The sequence below is a fragment of the Desmodus rotundus genome, chromosome 3 (genome assembly GCF_022682495.2).
Source record: "Desmodus rotundus isolate HL8 chromosome 3, HLdesRot8A.1, whole genome shotgun sequence".
Lineage (NCBI taxonomy): Eukaryota > Metazoa > Chordata > Mammalia > Chiroptera > Phyllostomidae > Desmodus > Desmodus rotundus.
Genome location: NC_071389.1, coordinates 122,512,714 through 122,535,250, shown reverse-complemented (window position 1 = coordinate 122,535,250; position 22,537 = coordinate 122,512,714). Strand labels below are relative to the sequence as shown.

At 33.8% G+C, this 22,537-nt stretch overlaps 1 protein-coding gene and 1 non-coding gene across 7 annotated transcripts in view; one reads left to right on the top strand and one right to left on the bottom strand.

Annotated features, from left to right (window-relative positions):
• Positions 1 to 22,537, bottom strand: part of CEP290 (centrosomal protein 290) — a 94,538-nt gene that overhangs the window by 57,155 nt on the left and 14,846 nt on the right. For all 6 annotated transcript variants that reach the window (XM_045204460.3, XM_045204405.3, XM_045204493.3 and 3 more), the window contains exons 11-24: positions 21,818 to 21,940; positions 20,770 to 20,893; positions 16,792 to 16,964; positions 15,913 to 16,075; positions 14,208 to 14,308; positions 14,048 to 14,135; positions 12,898 to 13,010; positions 11,027 to 11,111; positions 10,363 to 10,505; positions 7,648 to 7,812; positions 6,658 to 6,807; positions 4,893 to 5,008; positions 3,622 to 3,724; positions 3,302 to 3,532 (exon numbers count right to left, since the gene is read on the bottom strand). In XM_045204460.3, coding sequence (XP_045060395.2) covers positions 3,302 to 3,532; positions 3,622 to 3,724; positions 4,893 to 5,008; positions 6,658 to 6,807; positions 7,648 to 7,812; positions 10,363 to 10,505; positions 11,027 to 11,111; positions 12,898 to 13,010; positions 14,048 to 14,135; positions 14,208 to 14,308; positions 15,913 to 16,075; positions 16,792 to 16,964; positions 20,770 to 20,893; positions 21,818 to 21,940 — 1,878 coding nt within the window. The remainder of the gene's footprint in view (positions 1 to 3,301; positions 3,533 to 3,621; positions 3,725 to 4,892; positions 5,009 to 6,657; positions 6,808 to 7,647; positions 7,813 to 10,362; positions 10,506 to 11,026; positions 11,112 to 12,897; positions 13,011 to 14,047; positions 14,136 to 14,207; positions 14,309 to 15,912; positions 16,076 to 16,791; positions 16,965 to 20,769; positions 20,894 to 21,817; positions 21,941 to 22,537) is intronic.
• LOC112317122 (U6atac minor spliceosomal RNA) lies at positions 22,343 to 22,465 on the top strand. The gene has a single exon (XR_002976084.1). It is a non-coding gene; the product is annotated as a U6atac minor spliceosomal RNA (small nuclear RNA).

Sequence of the window (22,537 nt, the reverse complement as noted above, 5' to 3'; positions counted from 1 at the left end):
TCACAGGTAACCTTTGCAGCTTAGCTATTTCTGCTTATTATAGTTACAAAGACTAATTGTGTAATACAATAAAAATTTTTGTTCACAGAAAGAAAACGTTATTTAGGAAGAAAAAAGTTCTCTCATCCTAGATATCTGTAATAAACAATATCAAAACCTTGAAGTTAACTTGGCTCATGTTCTACTCATTAACTACAAAGCTATAAAGTCACAAGTCAAAGAGATAGTATTAACACCAACAAGAAAAGTCTGAGCTTTCAGTTCTCTTCAAAGGAAGCTGAGGTACTAGGGCAAGGAACAACCAATTTTATGAAGTGAAAAAGATAGAGAATTTATAGTTATAATTCATTCTGAAGTAGAGTAATGAGGAAAAAATACATGTAATGGTGCTTCAGATCTCATTTTGACAACTTCTCCATGTAAATAAGTACACAATAGTCTACAATACCCTCGGAATTCACTTTCACTTTTTCTTTGGGGAGGGTGAGAGAGTTTATGTTTCCTTTAAAAAAATCCCCACTTTTCTTTTTTCTTTTCCAATTGTTGCAACCCCCCCCCCCCCGAAAAACCGAGCAACCAGGTTTAAGAGGAAGAAAATTTTAGTCTTTTTTTCCTTTTTACCTCAAACATTGGCTGTATTTGCAATACTCTAAGAAAAGTATATTTTACAAAACCTAACACACATACACATATACAAAAAGAAAATTTCTTAAGTCTCAAAATTTCCTTATTATATGTTCAAGTAAAAAGTTTTTATTTTTCAATAGGTTTCTTGTTTTATCACGATTCAGCTTTAAGATTACAATGAAAATAGGTTATTAGCATAATAATTTCACCCATTACTGCATTTAAAAGGGGATGGTAAGGCACTGGAGTTCATTTCAGTTTTACTTCAAATTCTTATGTTTATATGACGTTATATAAATTTAGACAATTCAACTGAACATACACATGCTTAAAATAAGCTATGTAATAAAATCAGGTGTAAAGCAAGGTGCAGAAGAGTACACATAGCATGTAACTGTCTGTGTCTTTGTTAATATTTGCAAAAGGATGCGTTAGAAGGATGATCGGTTACCTCAGGGGGTAAAAGGGACTGAGGGATAGAAGATTTCTCTGAGTGTATCATCTTTTGAACACGCAAATACTTCTATATTTAAATTTGATTTGAAAAAGGAAAACAAGTAATCCCTGAAATTGAAAACAAATGAGCTTAAGTGTATATTAAATGTATAAATAACATACAAAGGGAATTATTTGAAGTTAGTGTAGAATATATCACCCCTTAATGAGGGAGTCTAAAGAAAATAAGAACTATGAAGAAATTTTAAACTACATCTGGTAGCATTGTTGTTGTCACTATTAATATCAATACAAGATTATTATTTTCAAATTAATGTATGAATATTGTAGGACAAAACAAGTCATTATTTTATTGTTAGATTTGTTATTTTAATAGATTTCCATGTAAGAAAACAGAAACACAAATGCAGAATCAAATGTTACTAAAAACTCCATACTATTTAGTTACCCCATAATGTTCAATTTGAATTGGTAATAACAATATGAACTCATGGCTTAAATATATACATATTTTCTAATGTGTCCACTGAAAGGAACCAGTACCAATGACAATCCAAGAGCAATGACACGTAGTGACCAATTTTTTAGTATCTAAATTCCTCTGTTGCATCACGATTCAGCTTTAAGATTACAACGAAAATAGGTTTATTAGCATAATAATTTCACCCATTACTGCATCTACCTAAGGGGATCTAAAGATCTAAAGATTTTAGATATAAAATCTTTAAAGAAGAAGAATTTGCAAAAATTATGATTTTCTAATTATATTATGTTCTCTACATTTATTAGCATATATTCTTTTATACAATAAAGAGCTTTCCCTTACTGACCCAGGCAATTTGGTTATCTTGAAGTATCATTCCTACTAGAAAGGAAAGATAATACAAAATCTTCATTTTTTTTCTTTTTAAGAACCAGTTTTCAAAATACAGAGTTGAACTCTGCTTCTACCTGTTCCTGCCCCTGACTCCACTCTTACTTTCTCTTCTGTAAGTATCCTAAGAGAATCAGGCACTTTTAAATACTCAGTGGGCTTTAACAGGCATTGTTTGGAGGCATTGTTCTTTTGTGTCAACTTTGGCAGTGAGAACCCTTTAAAGCTGTCTCTTGTGTCCTTTTGAAAAGAATCAATTAGTCTTTGAGCCAAGCTTCAAAGCTTGGTTTGTTTCCTGGGACAATAAAATATCCAAGATTTACTTTATTTATATTTTTTAATCCAGACATGGAATAAGCCATTTCTCTAAAGAGCCCTGGGTCTCTTTAATGGGGAAAGGAAAGAGAAAGAGAGGGAAAAAAACATGTGCGTGAGAAACATGGATCAGTTGCTACTCGCACCCCTCCCAAAAGGGACCTGGTCTGCAACCCAGGCATGGGCCCTGATTGGGAATTGAACCAGCGACCTTTCAGTCCACAGGCCAGGGCTCAATCCACTAAGCCACACCAGTGAGGGCAATTTTTGCAACTTCTAATGAAATAATTGAGTTAGGAAATAACAATCAGTAGGGAGTGCTAAAGTTATTAAGAGAATTGGAGGAATTGGTTATTTACATGGTTCCAACATTTCTCTAGTTAATTAAAATCATTTAGTAATAAATATATCTCCCTATTAACACAGTAATCAATCATGAAAGATGGGACCACTAGATACTCTTGAAGTGATGCAATATAAACCATTACTTATAAAGCAAAAACCATTACTTATGAAGTATTCTTGCCCAAAATCTTTAACCTGAATATAATCAAGGCTTGCAAGGTAACTCTAGTAAGTACAGTGGATAGAGGAACAAGTAAAATTATGCAAAAATAAAAAAATCATAAGTCATCAACATTTCTCAGATAGGAAAAAAACTAGGGTATTCTATCGTAAAAAGACTTGTGACATTATTATTCAAATACAATGTAGGGTTCTGGACTGGATCCTGGGACAACTGAGGAAATCTGAATATAGTCTGGGCATTAGATAAATATAAGGTATTCTTATCAGTTTTATTAGATATAATAAAGTTATCATCATTATGTAAAAAAAGGGGGTGTTGACTTTAGCGATACACACTAAAATATTTAGAAGTATCTGCAATTTAAATATTCCTACAAAAAACAGATACATTATGGAAGAAAGATAATAAATATTAACCATTCATCCAGGTGATAGGTGTCCATTACACTACACTTTCTTCATGTCAGAAAATTTTCAGAGACAAAGAAAAATCAAATATACCTTAAATCGTTGTAAACGTCCAATTTTTTCACCAACTTCAGCTTCCATTGATATCAATTCATTCTTCTGTTTCTCATTTTCTTTTCTAAGTTGGCGCTCCATTTCTACTAAAGTAGTGTATTGTCTTATGAGTGATTTTTCATTCACTTGCAAGACGGTGATTTTCCTACTATTTTCTGAAAGTGTTTTTTTCATTTCATCTGAATCCATCTGAAGAGTACTGAGCAAATTCTGCACAAAGGCACATTTATATTACTTGTTGATCTAGCTATCTTAGTTTGTATAATACTGTATATTGATTTTAAAAGGGTTTTACCTACATTATATTCTTTTACTTTTATAGTATCTTGTTGAATTTGACTCTCAAGTTTTTTCTTTTCCTCTTTCATTGTTTCAGATTCTGTTTTCCAGGTCTCCTTTTCACTAAAAAAAAAAAAAAAGACACGGTAAACCTATTAAAATATTTAACTGCAGAAAGAGATAATTTTAGATTATGGAAATTTAAAGGTTTAATAAAACAAGAGACATCACAGCTACACAGTACCTAATAGCATAAGAATGTCAAAATTCCATTCAAAAGAGATTTAGCCTGGAAGTTATACTTTTTATTTAATAAATGCAGGGTGAAACATTTATTTTATCGATCGTTTTAATTATTCCATGAATCATCACTCTACAATTGTGTCAATATAACAATTACTGCTGAATCTTACAAACATTAGTAAAAATTGAAAACCATTAGGAAAATAATCAATACCCCAAACTAATTCTGGACATCAAGTCTCAACTTTCTGACCCTACTCTTAAATTTGATTGTTAAATACTAGGAACATTTAGAATACAAACAAAACCAGAAATCATTAGACTTAAGGATGTGTCGGATACTGCTGCCCGACCGAGAGAGATTCCACAGTCATCTGCAACAGCTTGGCATAAATTAATTATGCTGTCACTTTCTCTGCCACTGAATGTTTAAGACTTGGACAACTCATTAGTCCAATTCTGGCTAGTAAGATCTAAATCACAGTCTGCCAACAGCCTCTGGAAAAAAATTTTATCCAAATATAAAAAGTTACATGGAAAGAAATGCCCCTCTTCTTTAATGCGTAAAATGGTTCCATCTCCCTTAAACTCCTATATCTATTTTATAACCACAGTAGGAGATAACATGACCTACCTATAGGTCATATTAGAACAGATAATACCCCTTATGTTTAATCACCCTTAGTGTTTACATCAGCTTTCATCAGGTATTCTAAACATTACTAAAAACATTATTCTATTGAGATAAATGGGATGGCAGAGATAAGGAGAAACACATGAATTCCCTATGACAATTTGAATAATTATGACGGTGATGATGAATATATTTACAAAGTGCTCATATCTGAGCATTTTCATATAACTCAGTTGTTTCTTATCTCCCCTATTACTACCACAGAATTTTATAGATACTAAATGAGACCAGAACATGGAGAGGAAGGGGAAGGGAAGGATGGTAAAACAAAGTATCTAAGCATTTTTATGTTATGTTCATCATTAACAAGAATATGCTGCAATTATGTTTATAAAGTTTTGCCAACACTTATACCTTAGATATTCTTTATATAATAAGCTTTGTTGATGACGAATTACTGCAAATTTTCTGTTATAGTCTTCAAGAGAACCTTCTAAATCCTTTAACTTATTTTCTTTATATTCTAGTTCCTAAAAAAATGGGTTTAGAAATGAAAAAAGCATCAGAATACATTTTAAATTTTAAGGTAGAAATTCATATTCTGACAAAGCATCAGAATACATTTTAAATTTTAAGGTAGAAATTCATATTCTGACAAGGTTATAGAAAAATATATAAAGGAAAAGAGTCACCATAAGCAGCAAAGATCTTAGTTTAAAGGCATATGGAATGAGGCGGTATGTGTAAAAGAGGAGTAAACAGGTAAAGCTAATTTTATCATACACGACAGTTATAGTAACCACCAAAATGATCAGATACAGTAGTTGCAAACTTACCTCTAGTCATTCAGCCCCACATACCCTTTCGTGAACATATACAACACATGCCTCCACCTGAATTAACCTTTCCATTAATTCTTTCCAAAGATAAAGAAACTGAGACTTAGAAAGACTGAACAACTTACTCAACAGTCATACTCCTTAGCACTATCCTTGGCAACTATCTTGGCAACCATTTGCTAAGCACACAGGCCGAGGCTTTACACGTGCCAGGTACTTTAAATCGGCGCAGATGCAACACTGGCGGTCAGGTAGTCTGACTCCAAAGGCCTTGCGACTTCCCTCACTCTGTGCTGCCTTGAGGATTGAGAGTCCAGGTACTTGTCTTACCATTGTGAGCAGGTTTTCAGATTCCTAGTCAGTGCTCTCTCTCTATTCTACCATAGTGCTTCTCATGTTTTTTTTAAAATAAAGGTAAGACCATGAATCTAATCTGAAGCAACATAACACTATACTGTCAGTACTTGTTGATAGCGTCCCTATATTGTAAAAGAATGGGAGAAAGTGTAAAGAGTGATAAAATTATGAATTTAAAAGTAATGTATAACACTAATTATGAAGTGATGTTCTAATGACTAGTTGAGGTTTTACCTCTTTGATGGAGACAACATACAAAATCCCATATTCAAAAAAAAAGATTAATGTAATTCCAAATATAAAAACAGGAATTTATAATCTTAACTCAAGTATATTCAGAAACAGATTATCTAGGAAAGGGAAACAAGTGCTCCTCATCAAAATCATATTTTCATTTATTCTGAACACATTTTTGTAATTATACTGTCAGGTATGTAATTTGACGGGTTTCACGCTTCACATGAAATAACGGAAACCGTCTTTATTAGGCCATTCAGAATGACCATGATACAGATGGCAAAACCGAGAAGCAAACACAGGGCGAGCATTCTAATTTGCTGGTGGATTAACCGACATGTTTAGAGGATAAAGTTAAAAAACAACAACAACAAAGGAACAATTTAATCATTACACTAAAAAGCAGTGTCAGACTTTGTTCACTTGAATTGCTTTGCTAGCTACCAATAAATTAAAGTGCTTGCTTCATTCCTACCTTATAGTAGCTGCACATTACTCTACCCATCAACCGTATGTTTCATACAAATAACACCTATGTGAACAAGATGTGTCAGCATGCTTCTCATGCAGGTAAATGGAATAAACTGACTTTATTCATAACATTCCATCTAAAATCAAAATCCATTTACATGTATCTGTTAATATAGTTAAGAAATCAAAAATTAGATTAAGACTAAATTTAAGAACATACTACGTACATACAATAAACCAAGTGTTTTGGTTATTCACATGTAAAATTTCAGCACCTGTAAAATATGTATTAAATATTCATTCAGAGAATTAATAATATTGGCACTCGATGGTGCTATCCCATCAGGCAAGTCCACTCCTTTAAAAATAACATTCGATCCTTCTGATTGCCGTAAAAGGCTGATTTCGTTTTCAAGATGATCTATCTGAAAAACAAACAGTTCAGGAATCAGAATCACATCTCTTACACCCAAAAAAAGGCAGATTTAAAAGCTGTAACTTACATTCCACTGGATATTTTTACTGTTTTACACTTTTATTTATTTATTTATTTATTTTTTAAAGGAGAAAGAGGGGAGAAAAAGAGGGAGAAAAACATAGATGTGAGAGAGAAACATCAATCAGTTGCCTCTCATACACGCCCTGACCAGGGACCGTACCTGCAACCCAGGCATGTACCCTGACTAGGAATTGAACCAGAGACCTTTTGTTTTGCGGGACAACGCCCAAACAACTGAGCCACATCAGTAAGGGCACCTAATTAATATTTTTAAAAAGCAGATATATGAACATCCTGTCAGGAATTAATTAAACCATAATTTATTTTCTACTTAGAAATGCCTTTGTATACACTTAGAATTTTTGTATTATTTTATATCATAAGGCACTTCTTTTTATTTTTTTAAAGACTTTATTTGTTTATTTTTAGAGGGAGGGCAGGGGAGAAAGAGAAAGAAACATCAGCGTGTGGTTGCCTTTCACATACCTCCACCTGGGGACCTGGCCTGCAACCCAGGCAGGTGCCCTGGCTGGAAATCCAAACAGTGACCTTTTGGTTCATAAGCCGGAACTCTACCCACTGAGCCACATCAGCCAGGGCTATTTTTCAACTTAACTTTATGTTTAAGAAAAATTCAAACCGGTGTTTTCTTAACATTGAAAGAATTTAAGGGACACTCACATGAAGTAGTCATTTAAAAAAAAAGGGTTCATATCATATCTCTGTCCAATGCTTAGCATTTTCTTTTATTTGATAAAATTCTCACCTTTAGATTTGCTTTTGCCAACTGCTGAGAATAATTTATAACCTCATTCCGAGTTTCCCTGAGCTCCTGTCTTAATTCTTCATTCCTCCCAGTAAGTTGATCAACTTGGGCTTTCAAATGGAGGTTGGCATCAAAGATTCCTTCTGCATTCTTTGATTCTATAGCCTAACAGATTTAGATATATTGAAGAAATGTGAAGAAAAACACTAAAATCATAGTTAAAAATTTTAAATAAAATTCACCTTTAAGCATTTTACTATTTCCATTTAATAACAAAATATGCCAAATGTATTCCTTATTTATTAATTTAAATGTATAAAACTATATTAACTTATATTAGTATTACAAGCATAGTAATTACTTCATTATAACAATTAACAAACATCTAGCTAAATTTAGCGGACTGGTAGACTAGTAAAACAACCAGACAGAAATAAGATGACTGGGGTTCAAATCTTAACCAATCTCTTACTAGCTGGGCAAGTGACTTAAATTCTTTATACTTGAGTTTCCTTACCTCTAAAGAAGAGGAAATAGTATTGCCTGTCAACTTTACAAGTATTTATATAATCAAAATTAGATACATATGAAAATACTTTGAAGCTATGCAGCACCTGAATTTAAAGCATGAGCAAAGGAATGAAACAGCGATTACATTAAATTAAGTAAATTTTTCATTGCTTCCTCTCCACATTTAAGCATGCATGGTAACAAATGCAAAGTATGATAACGTGATACCATCTAAGAGTGCTGGATAGGAAAAAATAATGTCAAATATTAACATATCAAGTGGCTTCACTGGCCCTAATTCTCCAATAATCATACACCCACATACACATCTACATAATACATGTATAAAAATATATTTGGACTTTAAAAGAGCTATATGGAATAACCTGTTAATGCAAAGTAAAATTTCAGAAATGAAGGTAGAATGCAGAGTGGTAAGATGAGTAAAACTAAATATAATCTCATACTCAGAAAGGTGATCAAGGATTTAAGTCGGGGCAGCAGATTTATAAAAGTAAGCCTTTATCCTAAGGAGATCAGAGCAGGCCATATGCAGTAATAAGTCATACTAGCTCAAAAGGGGACACCGGGAAGCCAGAAGTAGGTAGAAAGGGATATTCTGATGGACAACAAAGTAGTCTGGTCAGTTGTCTCGCTAAGAAATAGCACCATGTTGTCTACATGGTCCTAACAGTCCTGCCCTCCCAAATTAACAAGTGAATACAAACACAACCACTTAAAGGTTCTAGAAAATAAACAAAAAGCAGCAGATTTTGGAGGGGACCTGGAACTTTAAAAACAGGACCAGTCAGGAGTGATTTGCCATTTTTAAGGCTTTACTCTGTTTTGATTACAGTGGCCTTGCAATACATTTTGATATCAGGTACTGTGATCCCTCCTACTTTGCTCTTCTTTCTCAAAATTGCTGCAGCTATTCCGGGTTGTTTATGGTTCCATATACATTTTTGAACTGTTTGTTCTATATCTGTGAAATATGCCATTGGTACTTTAATAGGTATTGCATTGAATCTATAAATTGCTTTAGGTAGTATAGACATTTTGATGATGTTAATTCTTCTGATTCATGAACACAGTATATGTTTCCATTTGTTTGTGTCTCCCTTAATTTCTTTCTTTGCGACAGCATGGATGGAACTGGAAAGTATTATGCTAAATGAAATAAGCCAGGTGATGAAAGACAAGTACCGTATGATCTCACCATTAACTGAGATCATACGGAACCTAATCAACAAAACAAACAAGCAAGCAAAGTATAGCCAAAGACACTGAAATTGAGAACAAGCTGACAGTGATTAGAGGAGAGAGGGGAGGAGATAATGGGGGAAAAGGGTGAAGGGTTTACAGAAACAATTACAAAGGACATATGGACAATAGTGGGGGGGAGGAATGGCGGGGGGAAGGGAAGGTAGAAAACTGTACTTGAACAACAATAAAAAAAAAGAAAAAAGGCTTTACTCTGAGGGCAGCCTGCAGTTTCAGTGACCTGTCAACTTTCTGGCCTAGAAAACCAGAGGGCAGGGCCAGCCCTAAGCAGCAGGAAAGTGAGAAGGGAATCCTAGAAAGAAAAACGCTAGCAAAAGGGATTTCCAAACTCTGTATAAAACCTCTGCCAGGTCTCAAGCTGACCATTGAAGTAGAAGAAGGGAAATAGAAGACAGAGGAAAATATCAGTGAACTTAAAGAAAAATCAATAGCAATTATACAACTGGGAGAAGAAAATATAAATAATTAGGGGAAAAAATGAACAGAGCTTCAGGGACCTGTGGAAAATATCAAAAGAACTAAAATGTTTGTTTCACTGGAGTTCCAGAGAGAATGGCACAGACAGAAAAAAACAATTAAAGAAAATACTGGTGGAAAACTTCCCAATTGTGGTGAACAGCATATGTAAAGAGACTTAAGAGGCCTAGCAAACCCCAAACAAGATACATACACACGTACACAAATGTGCACACACATGCACACACACACATCACAGTCAAACTGGTAAAAAACAAGTGTAAAGAGAAAGTTTTGGAAGCAGGCTGAGGAAAAATACACATTACATAAAAAATACAGGGAACAGCTCAAATGACAGCAAATGTCTCATCAGAAACTGAAGACACCAGCAGATAGTGAACAACATTACTAAAGTGATGAAACGACAGAATGAAACCATTAATACAAAAAAAAAACCAAACTTACATTAACCAGTCTTTCAAGGCTAGGAATAATTAGAGATGTTTCTCCTCCTTTAACATCAGGATCTTTCTGCATTTCCTGAATAGCTTGCAGTATTTCTTTCATACCTTCTTCAAGTCGTTTGTTTTCTTCAACTAATTCTTTTACTAAAATGACATATTTTTCTCATTGAATAGATCTTTTTCATAATTTATACTACTCTATATAGATGACAAATAATTCACACATAGTAAAAATAATCCATTTATAAAGTGCAAATGCAAATAAATATATTTAAAAAGTTCAACAATAAATACCAAGTGTGAACAGTTGAGCTGAAGATATACCTATTGAAATCATATGCATATACATATACCTCATGGCCCAAAGAAATAAATCATAAGCACACTTTACCTTCACTATATGTTAAACTTTTTAAAAAATTGTTTACTTTCATTAGAGAACAAAATAGAATACACTCATTTATCATCACAAAAATATGCAGACTAAGAACATTTCCAAATATGAATATAACAAGACAAAACAAATGGAAGAAAGAGATTAACATGTATACTTTATGGAGGTAATTAAGGCTAAAATAGATTAGAAAACAAGAGTGTATTTCAGACCCATGATTTTCAGTATAAGATAAATAAGTATAGAAAAATAAGAGATCATAGTAACTTACATTTATTCTGAAATTTGGCTATTATTGTTTTACTTCTTTCTAAATCTCTTTCTTTTTCAATTAGTTCTCTTGAAAGAAATTCACTCTGAACAAAACATAAGGAAAATAAAATAAAATTTATTTACAAAATATCACAATAGTTTAATTTTGAAGTTTCAAGGAAGTTTGATCAACTGAGGTTTAATACACCGAATATAAGCTATAGATGTAATAGCAGTCATAAAAATAAAATAAAATCTCAAAGGTAAAACAGATGGTGATCCCACCCTACTTTCTCCCTCCCCCACACTTCTGGCAAAAAGCAAACAGATATAATGTAGGGTTTTTTTCTTTAGTGCCACAAACATCTCTTTTACTGTTCACACTTATCTTTTCTGCCTGGCTTCTATAATATTCAAGTTCTATTTCTGCATTTCTTCTTTGTGCTTCCTTGATCGATAAATCTTGTGCTATGACTTGATGCTAAAGAAATATTTACTGAATTAGGCAAGTGAATGAGTTCATATCAAGTGGACTGCATTTTTAGATTTTTAAAAAATAGAATGTGCTTAAATTAATGTTAATGGGCAAACATTAAAAAAATCTTACTATATCCCTGACAGACGTCGCTCAGTTGGTTGGGCATTGTCCTGCAGAGCAAAAGGTTTTGGTTCGATTCCTGGTCAGGGCACATGCCTGGGTTGCTGCCCCGTCCCTAGTCAGGGTACATGCGAGAGGCAACCAATAGATGTTTCTCTCACACACTGATGTTTCTCTCCTTCTCTTTCTCCCTCCCTTCCCCGCTCCTTAAAAATAAATAAAGAAATAATCTTTAAAAAAATCTTATTATAATTACTTATAGAACTTTGTTAGAGAAGTAATTTTTTAAAAAAAGAGGTAATAAAAAAAGCAATCCCAGGAATGTAATTTGGAGGAAAGCTCACCTGAGATCTAAGAACTACTAGTTCTCTCCACAGATGTTCTATACCATTTTCAAGTGGATCTATCTGAGAAAATTTTGACTGTGCAGTAATAGATACAGGTTCTGGAGGATTAACTTCAAGTTTACTTTTCAAAATCGCTGCCTGTAAGGGTACTTCACTTTTTCTTATATCTTCTTTCAAACTGCTATCAGCATATTTTACTTGGGTATGAACCTGTTCATCTTCTGATGTTACTACTTGTGATTTATCCATGTCAACTTTATCATCATGAATTTGTGGACAAAATACTGGAGATTTTTGTCTAAGTGATAACTTCTGCATTAAGTCTGATGCTGTTGACAAGGCTCGTAAAGTTGAAGTGCTTTTTAGTGTAAAACTTCTCTTCCCAGGTACGTGATGGCTTCTTGACACTTTCTTCAGAGAGTCATCAGAAAGAGAGTATAGGAGTTCATTTACTTCTTCATGACTCTCGCTACTAAAGGTATTGACTAATGATTCTAGATTTCCTAAAGATTGTAGACATGGTGCTTTAAAAATCTCCCTTATTGTAATAGCTTCTGGAAGCGTATTATCTTTCACTTGTGTAGATGAAGAATGTCTGTTTAAAGAGACAAAAGGATCCACTTCACTTGCTACACTATGATGAACTTCAGATAACACTCTTGATAACCGTCCTACGGTCATATCCTCTTCTGACTCTCTCTGATATGCTTTGGGGATACTGAACGATGCTCTCCTACGCAGATCGTCTATTTTATCTGAACTCCTAATCTGTATGCAGGGTAAATAACATCTCATTAATCAATCTTTGAACCAACAAACTGTTTAAATAAAAAAACATTTTTCTTTTATTTAACTTTAAGAAAATGCCCAAAATGAGATAATGGGGCAAAATTGAAAGGACTGACCTTTTTCTTTATTCCCTTTGCCATAGCAAATACTGTTTACCTTTGAATGTGCTGCACTGACGCTATCAAGGCCTGTGAAATCAGATTTGCCTTCCCCCATTCTATTTGCTTGAGAAAAGTTTTCTGTTAGGTTCAGGTCCTCAACTGTTAGTCCTACATATAAAAGAGACAACAAATCAGACATAAAAATAACTCTCTTATTATTTCAATACTTTCATTCTTAAAAAGTAGAATCAAGTTTTAACTCAAAAAAAGGTAGAATGATTATTTCCAAAGTCCTGGATCCCCATGTAGCCTATACAACCTTCTGATTTAACTTACTTTTAATAAAGTGTTAATATGAGAAACTAATATACTTCATTGTCTCTATCACTCCTTATCCCTTCTATATATAAAAGTATTAATAAGTACTAAAATTGTTAAAGATACATAGAAAGAAACTACACAAGAAACATGAATGAGAAAACTAGTTAATACAATAAATTACATTAATTACATAATGTAATGTAATTAAAACTTCATCAGTGTAATAAGTACACTAATGAAATTTTGCCCTTCTAGAAATTTTTTTGATGTATTATAGAAACCAAAATGCTAAAAAATTAAATAAATAGACAAAAAACTCTGTTGTTTATAGTTACTAATAGACTTAGACCAAGTTAAAAACAAATTTCTTCTCTATGGTCTTCAATAGGTATCAAAAACTTAACCAACTGTTCTCTCTATATCATGTAAGCTAAACAAACAAAAAATGTTAATTTTTATTCTACAAAACATTATGTAGTAAAGAACAACGTACAAAGAAAAGTTTTCAATGCATAACTCTCTTAAAGGAAATGTAAGTATTATCAGTAACATATATTAACAAAAATTGCTAAGTTTTATCATTACTAATCACAACTTATTTGGATTGTCTACAAATTAATAGAGACTTGACTGTAAATTTTCAAAAGTCCATGATTTTGAAAGGTTTTTTTTGTTGTTCTTGTTGTTTTTTACCAGTTTCAGATTGAGGACTGGACCCAATGACACTCATTTACATAATCTTTATTAGGCCATTATTTTCACTTATTAGCCTTGTAGGAGAACCACAGTAACATAGAGATAATATTTCTAACACACAGAAAATTTCAGATCCAGACAATTCATTTTCAAATGACTCTTTAAAGGTTTGGAATAACTAAGTATACCTGAAGCTGCAGTTCTTTTTCCTTTTTCTTGAGCCATTTGGCGAATTTTTTTTTTCAGATCAAGTCGTTCTTCCTCTAAACTTTCAATCTACGAAGTATAAACTATTAGTATTTTTCTTTAGTTCAACCAGAAAAATAGCCAATTGACTACTAAACTTGCCTCTTTCAAAAGAATCTGGTTTTCGGCTCTGTACTGTTGCTGTTTTAAACTTTTTCTATTTCTAAATTCAGTTAAATCAATCATCGTCTTCGGTTCAAGGCCTAAAGTAGAAAGTAGTATGATTAAAACCTTATTCACATTCAAATGAATGACAAAAACTTCATACAGCAACTAGTTATCATCAAGCAACTGGTTATAATTAAATCAGCATCACTACAGAATAGGGCACATTTTGTGCAGGAATTTTCCTAATGCTTGAGCCGTAACCATAATGGAAATCCTAACAGTTTGAACAGTAACTCTCAAGTTCAAATTTTATCACAATTATTCATGGAAACCCTGAAAAAAACTATTTGGGGTCAGTCTTTGCCATGTTTGGCTGTCCGAGAGGTACTGCAAATGTTGCAAGTAAGGACAGAAGCTCTGGCAAACAGACTTGGATTCAATTCCCACTTTCAACTATTAACTAACTAAGTCATAGGGGAAATATTGTGTGTACATATTTTATTTGGCTTGTTGTCCGGGATATAATGAAATGAACCCAAATAAAGAACTTAGTGCAGTGCCTGGCACATAGTAGCCATTGTTTAATATCAGTATCAAGAGTATTGGCTGCTCTGCCTGTGGAATGGCCACTGCCTGTCTCCGTGCTTCACTAATAAACTCTCTTTTCACTTGCAACTGTAAAAAATAAATAAATAAAATATCATGACTAGTGCGCCTGTCTCCTACCTTCTTATTATAATACTTAAGCAGCTGCGCTCTGAAAACCGGATATCAAAAGTGTCTCAAGTAACTATAACCAAATTTTGCAGCCTTTACAACATAGGAAACCTGGTGTTTCTGACAGCTAGCTAGAAGGCTCAGTTGTCTTTAGGACCTTCTAGATGGAAGTGGGCTGTGACCTGGTAGGGGAAGTTATCCAACAGAAGTTTAACTTGAGGTCCTGGCATGACTCTGGGTCCTAGTCAGACACTTGTCTACAAATAAATAATCCACAACATATTGATTTCTCCCTCCTCTAGAGAACAGTTTTTACAGATGATAATGTTAACTCTAAGAAAGCATTAACTGGTATTTACCTAGTAAAATAAAATCATTATTTAGACCTTTATTTTCATTTTAAAGTAGCAATTTAGATTGAACTGCGCAACATTAAAACCAGTAATATTCACTAATAAACTATTTATTGAAATCAATATAAAAGCCCCTCAAGCTTTACTTACTAATTACTTCTTAGAATCAATAGTAACCTTAAAATAGTTAACCAAAGAAAAGCTTAAGCAGTCTAAATTATAAAAATGAAGTACTTAAAAGTCTTAAAAAGGTTTAAATAGTATTTCTAAATGTCCTCATGAAATCTTCTGAAACGAGAGCAAAAACGACATGTTGAAAAAAGTAAAGGGTTACTTTCTACTATGTGGTATTAACTTAGCAGACTTTCATTTTTAAATGAGCAATCGCTACTGAGGAGACCCTGACCCGTGTAAAGCAGTGCTCCAGGCCCGCCCGTGCCCCACCCCCACCAAATGCCAGGCCCACTTCAACCAGATTAGCTCCACTTTCATTTGTTTTAAATATTTTAATAGGAGAATTTATTTTTTTAAAAGCATAATAACAAATAATAACAAACTATCAAAAAGAAAAACTGACAATGACTTGACAATTAGGATTAAGCAAAATACATATCTTAAAGACCACTCACCCACACGCTCTCTAAGTGCCTCATTTTCATCCAGGAAGTCATTGATCTTCATCTCAAGTTTATTGATTTCCTTTGTCAATGCTTCAATCTCTCGATCTCTTATTTTAATTTGGTTTTTACAATTCTTTATTTCAATAACAGCATCTTCTAAACCGTATACTCCCTAAAAATATCCCATGTAATTTAAATATAACATGATTTATTTGAATAAATTATCAAATTCATGAATTTATTTTCTTTTAAGTCTGAGGGTAAGTACACATATACCTAGGGTTTCCATCACTAAACTCTGTTTTTTATTGTGCTTTTAAAAAACAAGTCCATTAATAATGACGATGGAAAATAAAAGACTTGAAATTTCCCAGTACAGCATCCTAATGGCACAATGACTCACAATATTACATGTAAATCACTTTACCGAACATACAATAGGAACAGTAAGGGTCAATCAGCGATACCATCAGAATACGTAAATCATTAGATGACTAATTTAGTGGTAATCAGATTTAAAAACATAGAAAGTACAAAGTAAGACTGCAATGGCATGGTAGGCAACAGAGCTGTTCCTGTTAACAACTTTTATCAAGCCAGTGGAGCAACATCTACATGGTAGCACAGTAACACAGATTGCCAAGAATCTAATCCTGCTGCCTCACGAAAGCTGATTATCTGGGCAAGTGATTTAAAAACAATTCTCTTGCCAAAAAGTAAATGCTACCCAAAAGTTTGAATTATTTCATATAAATTAATTAGGATACCTTTTATCATAAGATACTTCCGGAATGTTTTAAATGGTACACAGTAAATGGCACAGAACGGCCTAACAGTGGGTGGCAAGAATAATTCTAAACCCCTTGATTGACAAGAAAAAATACATACAGATTCATAATCTTTTAATCGCTTCAGAGTCTCCACTAGTTCTTTATCCTTTTCCTTAGCATCAGCCTCAGCCAGTTCAGCTGTTCTCTCCGCCTCTTTAGTTTTCTCTTCTAAAATTTGAACTTTAGACTGAATTTTCATATAATGGGTCTGTTGAGAAAGTGTTGAAGCGCCTAGAAGGTAAAAATAAAATCGTTAATAAGTAGAATTGAATAGTTATTCCTTTAAATCATTGATTTCAATATGGAGTGCAGGAAAAGTCGTATATGACTGAAAATATACCACTTTAATATTATAATTTTATATTTGTAAAATAAAGTTATAATTTTGTTTTATTAAAAAAACAAACTAAAAAAGTAAAGTTCAATAAAATCTTCTTAGCTGAACGAGTATGGATTATAAAACATGGCAAAACACTGCAAGCATATGTTCCTAGTATGCAACCTCTCTTTCGTCCACTGAAATAGAACAATGGGTTTTTAGCTGGACATATGAGCACTTGAAGTCAACACTAAATTTCTACTCACACTCCAGCAGCTATGCAGTCATGTGACTAATGGGATATAGACAGAAAAAACATGTGCATATCTCAAGTTTGTTTTTAAAGAAAAGAAGTGTATCTTTTATCCCTCTTCCCTCCCTCCTGGCAACTGGAATACACATATTGAGGCTGGAATGCAAACAGTCTTCTTAGAACATGATTTGGAAACCACATGTCAAAATAGGCAGAATAACAAGATACAGGGTGCTTAATATCTGATATCTGTGCAGCTATCACACTAATCCTTAACTAGTTGCCTCAATTTTGTTTATATCATGAAAGATATATTTTTATCCTGTTTAAACCACTATCAAATCTGATACCTCTCACCTATAACTAAACTTAAACCTAGTAGCTAAAAAAATCCCTACTTAGTATCTTACCAAAATGTTGCTAGACCAAAATATAGTATTCCTATCACTGTAAAATTTATTGACTGAAGTCATTCTTATACTCATCCATAATAACCATCTACTGATTTATGGGGCATATACTTACCTACAGGCATTGGACTAGTGCAGGAGATCACATCTGCGTAAGAAATGAGCCCTGCTCTCTGGAGCGAGCAGCCTAGCTGGAGAATGACAGACTGAATTGTCCCCAAACCTATTTTCCCTTTCTTCCACATGACCCTCCACAATATCTACCTGCCTGTCCTTCAGGAGGTGCCCTTTGCCTCTTGCCCCCTCTTCCTCCATCTCGCTGTTTGGAATTTGGATGTGCATGTAAAGCTCCATTTTGGATGAGGCAGATGAAGATAACACCCTCGTGCAATGGTCTAATTCCACTGCACAAGTGAGAAATACATTTCCATCTTGACTGTGCCACCATTTTTCAGATTTGTTTCTGACAGCTAAACCTAATCCTAACAAGTGAAGAGGGAAACACCATTAGCTGTCATATCTCCAAGTTAAATTCAAGATATGAAGCACACTCCAGGCCACATATCTGTGGGCTTTAGGGGTCAGGTGCTATAACTGATTGAGGTGCTGTTAAATAAGACCTTTTCCTTATTCAATAGCAGAGATCAACCATCACTTTTTCTCCTGGTGGCTGGAATACATAACACCCATAAGAGTAGTCATCCTTTTAAAGCAGTTTAAACTTCTGTCAAAGTACGATTCTAATACATACATAATACATACACATACAGAAATATGTACATCACGTGGGCCTTGATGCTGCTCAACAATCACACTACATCTCCTTCGTTGGTTCATTCTCCCAGATGACTGTTTCGTACTTTCACGTCCATACTCTCTCCTCACACTGCTGACACACATTCCCTATCTCCACTTTCACCTGACACCCGTGCTTCCTGTTCTCTGAGAAAACAGAAGCCATCAGTAAATAAGTCTACAAGTTCTCACTACCAGGACATCTACCCAGCCACCTGCCTCTGTACACACTCCACCTTCCGCGCTCTTACATGGACGAAATCTCTGTGCTCCTGAGGCCAACTGCTCCTCTGGAGACTCTATTACCATCCCGTCACCTTCTCAAGGGATACTGCCCTAGAAGGTTCTTCTCTCCCTCCCCTACTTCACTAATTCATTGTTTCTTCTTTAATGGATCTTTCCCATTAACCTAGAAGCATGATTATTTCTTCCATTTTAAAGAAAAAATACTTTCATCACCCCTTTTCCTGTCAAGGAAATGCTCTATTTTTCTCATTTCCTTCATAGAGACACTTCTTAGGAGTCTAAATTTGTTCTCTTTCATCTTGAAAAATGACCACTGCTAAACCCAATGGTCAATTTTCAGTGCTCATATTGACTTACCAACAGCAATGAATACAACCCTGAACATAACTGTTTATTCCCTTCCTTGATGACATTGCTCATGTGGTTTTCAGAACTCCACATGCTCCTGGTTTTCCTCCCATCTCTCTGGCCAATCCTTTTCATTCTCCTTTGGTTATTCCTTTTCATCTCCCCGGCCTCTAAAGTAAAAGTACTCCAGGCCTCAGTCTTTAGATTTCTCTTCTTAACCAATATTTTCTCCCTCGATCTCAACCAGCCGTGTGATTTCAACTACCATTTTTATGCACACGGTTCCCAATGTACATCTTTAGCCTAGATTGTTCCCTTGAACCTCAGACTTTTATACATAAGAGTGTACTAACACTTCCACTCAAAAATCTAATAAGCATCTTAAATTTGGCATGCCTTGTTTAACTAAGTGCCTGCTCATCACTGAACCTGCCCTTTCCAGAACCTTCCCTAGTGTTCAGACTAAACGTCCTGATAACTCCCTCACATCCTGCATATGATCTGTTGGCAAATTTTATTTCTATCACCTTCGAAATACAACAGAACTGAACACATCTAATAACCCCACTGCTCTGAGCTACTGTCACCTCTCCAAAGGTTATTACTATTAGTAATATTATTGCAATAGTCTTATAATAATAGTCTGCTTCTGTCCTTACCACTCCTATACTTTATAACAGACACAGCCTAACTCAAATTACATCACTCTTGCCTTAAGAAACCTTCTTTGGTGTCCCTTCTCTGTTAAAATAAAAGCCAAAGTCCTAATTAACTGTAAGGCACCGTATGCCATGGCTCCTGGTTACCCTTCCAATCTCCTCACTAACTACTGCCCCGCTGGCTCAAACACGTGTGGCACACTCCTGCTTGTGCCTCTGCACTCACTCTCACTGCTTGGGGCATCTGCATGGCTCACTCCCTCACCTTCTTTAAGTCTTTGTTCAGGTATCTCCTCAAGGAGGTTTTTGCTTCACTATTTAAATTACAGCCACACCACCAACCACAACCACGTACACACACATACATTCACCTGCTAGTTTCCCTTTGTGCCTATTTTTCTCTTCAGCAATTATAGTAAATGTCATAAACTTACTATGAATAGTTTGCATTAATATGTTCTCATATAACTATAGTACGTAGTGCTGTGGAAGTATAAGACCACTGATGTTTTAAGGCTTACATTCAGAGCATTTGAGGTGTTAGACAAAGTAGTATGACCCAGGGTGGGAAAAACATGATAGGACGTTAGATTGGGTAAGGTTAATTCGAATGGTGACAAGCCACAGTACTGCTGAAAACTATAGGGAATACTGTGACATTGATCAAAATTTTACATTATTTGTTCATTATAAAAAGGGGGTTAAGTAAGTACAAACAATTATATCACCATTTTTCATTTCTTTCATACAGTCAACTTAGTAATAAAGGTTAATGTAATTTTCATCAGAGTAAAGTTATAGAAAACATCTCTATCATTTACAAATTAAAGACTAGTAAGATATGTAAAGTAGTTAATATCCTATATAATTTTTTGAAAATATAATAAAATTCAAATAGAGGAAACCCACAATACAGCTTTGACATGATATGACTTTATGTTAATAAAAATATTTTAAAATGTAGCAATATATAAACTAACTATATACTTATAAAATATTAAATTACCTTTGTTTCTTTGGAGCTCATTTTTCAAATCTTCAATAATAAAAGTACTTTTTTCCATTTCTTTTGTATATTGTTCTACTTGCTCAGTGAGCATCTTAATATGACTATCTCGTTCTTGTATACCCTATAAAATATTTTTGAATATTATATATTATCTTTTCATGAATATTAACATACATTCTAAGAGTAAGAAAAATGTAGGTCTTATTTTTTTAACAGAACTTAGAATATATTTTTTTGTGGTCAAAACTATGTCTTTTACTATTTTATACATTTCAAGTGCGCTCTACAATGCTCAGTGCACTGCTGTCACCCTAACACTTAGAGGAAAATTTAATGGTTAATGCTCCACCACATAGGAATTCTAGAATTTCTAACATTTGTGGCTTCTTAGGACTCTTTTCTTGTTACTTTTCCTCATCATCCATCCAATTCCATTCATTCACCATTTTGTATGTTTGTGTCTAGCCCTGTGCATTCTCACTTCCTCAACTTAGCCTTCCCCCCTACAGTACTTCATTCAAAATTACTGTTCCTTGAAATTGTTCTTATTCACCAAATACTTCCAAAATTTTCTTATTTCTTCTGAACTATGAATACAGAGCACTGATAATGAAAGTGCAACTTCTTTCTATATAAATATATTTGTACTAAAAATGAAATCCTTATAAACACGAGTTATAACCACATTTTAGCTTACTTCAGTGTGTTCCTGCAGTGTTACTTACACAGTGTTTAGGATATTTTAGCACTAAAGTACAATATGATAAACTTTAATAACAGAATATTAAGACATTTTTAGATTTCTAAAAGTTTTTAATAGCTTAATATTATTCCCAACTCAAAATTTAATTATCATTTTTTTTTTGGTGAGATTGGATAGTGTAAGAAACTTCAAGAGACTTTATTATACAATCCAATAGCGCAAGTCACTAGATGGCACAGTCACTATTAGGCACAGGTGACATAATAAGGAAGACATAGTGTAAGGTTTCATTGCCAACATTAATAAAGCTGGTTGATAAAGCAAATTTTCAGAAGGATTTACCTGCTGCAGAGCCATGACATTACTTTTATCGGCATCAAGCTGGGCATTTTTCAGTTTCTCCCTCAGGTTATGTAACATTTGCTGATATTCAATAATTTCATCATCTTTAGAAGACAAAATTAACTAGAAATAAACAAAACAATCTGTTACATGAAAGAAAAATTAATAAACCATTCCTTATTTATGATAAATTAATAAATACTATCGAGGGATTTCAAAAAAAGTACAGGAAATAAAATTCTTTGAAGTGAGAAAGTGTTGGCAACTATTGAATAACCATTGTTCCTTTCATGTGTACAATCTGAAATCCAAATAAGAAATAATTCAAAAATTGACAATGTAATTTCAGCCCTTTAGGAATTGAATTTCTAAAAATTCTCAAGCTTTCAAAGCCCACTCCTAAAACAAGAAGTTATTAATACCTCCATGTAATTACAAGTTTTATACAACAAATCTTTATGAAGAAAATATTAAAATGCCTCTGAGAAACATAAAATATAGTAAATGAGTGAAGAGTATCTTGTAGTGTTATGTGACAGGAGAGGTGAGCCCTCCCCCTGACAAGGATGGAAGTGTTCCTCGGGCCTGACAACACGCGTAGGGTTAATGCATTGCCACCTACTTCATGGCATCCAACTACTGTATTTTAATACTGTATTGCATATTTGAAAAGAGCTATGGGAGTGGATCTTGAAAGTTCTCATCACAAAAAAAAATGAA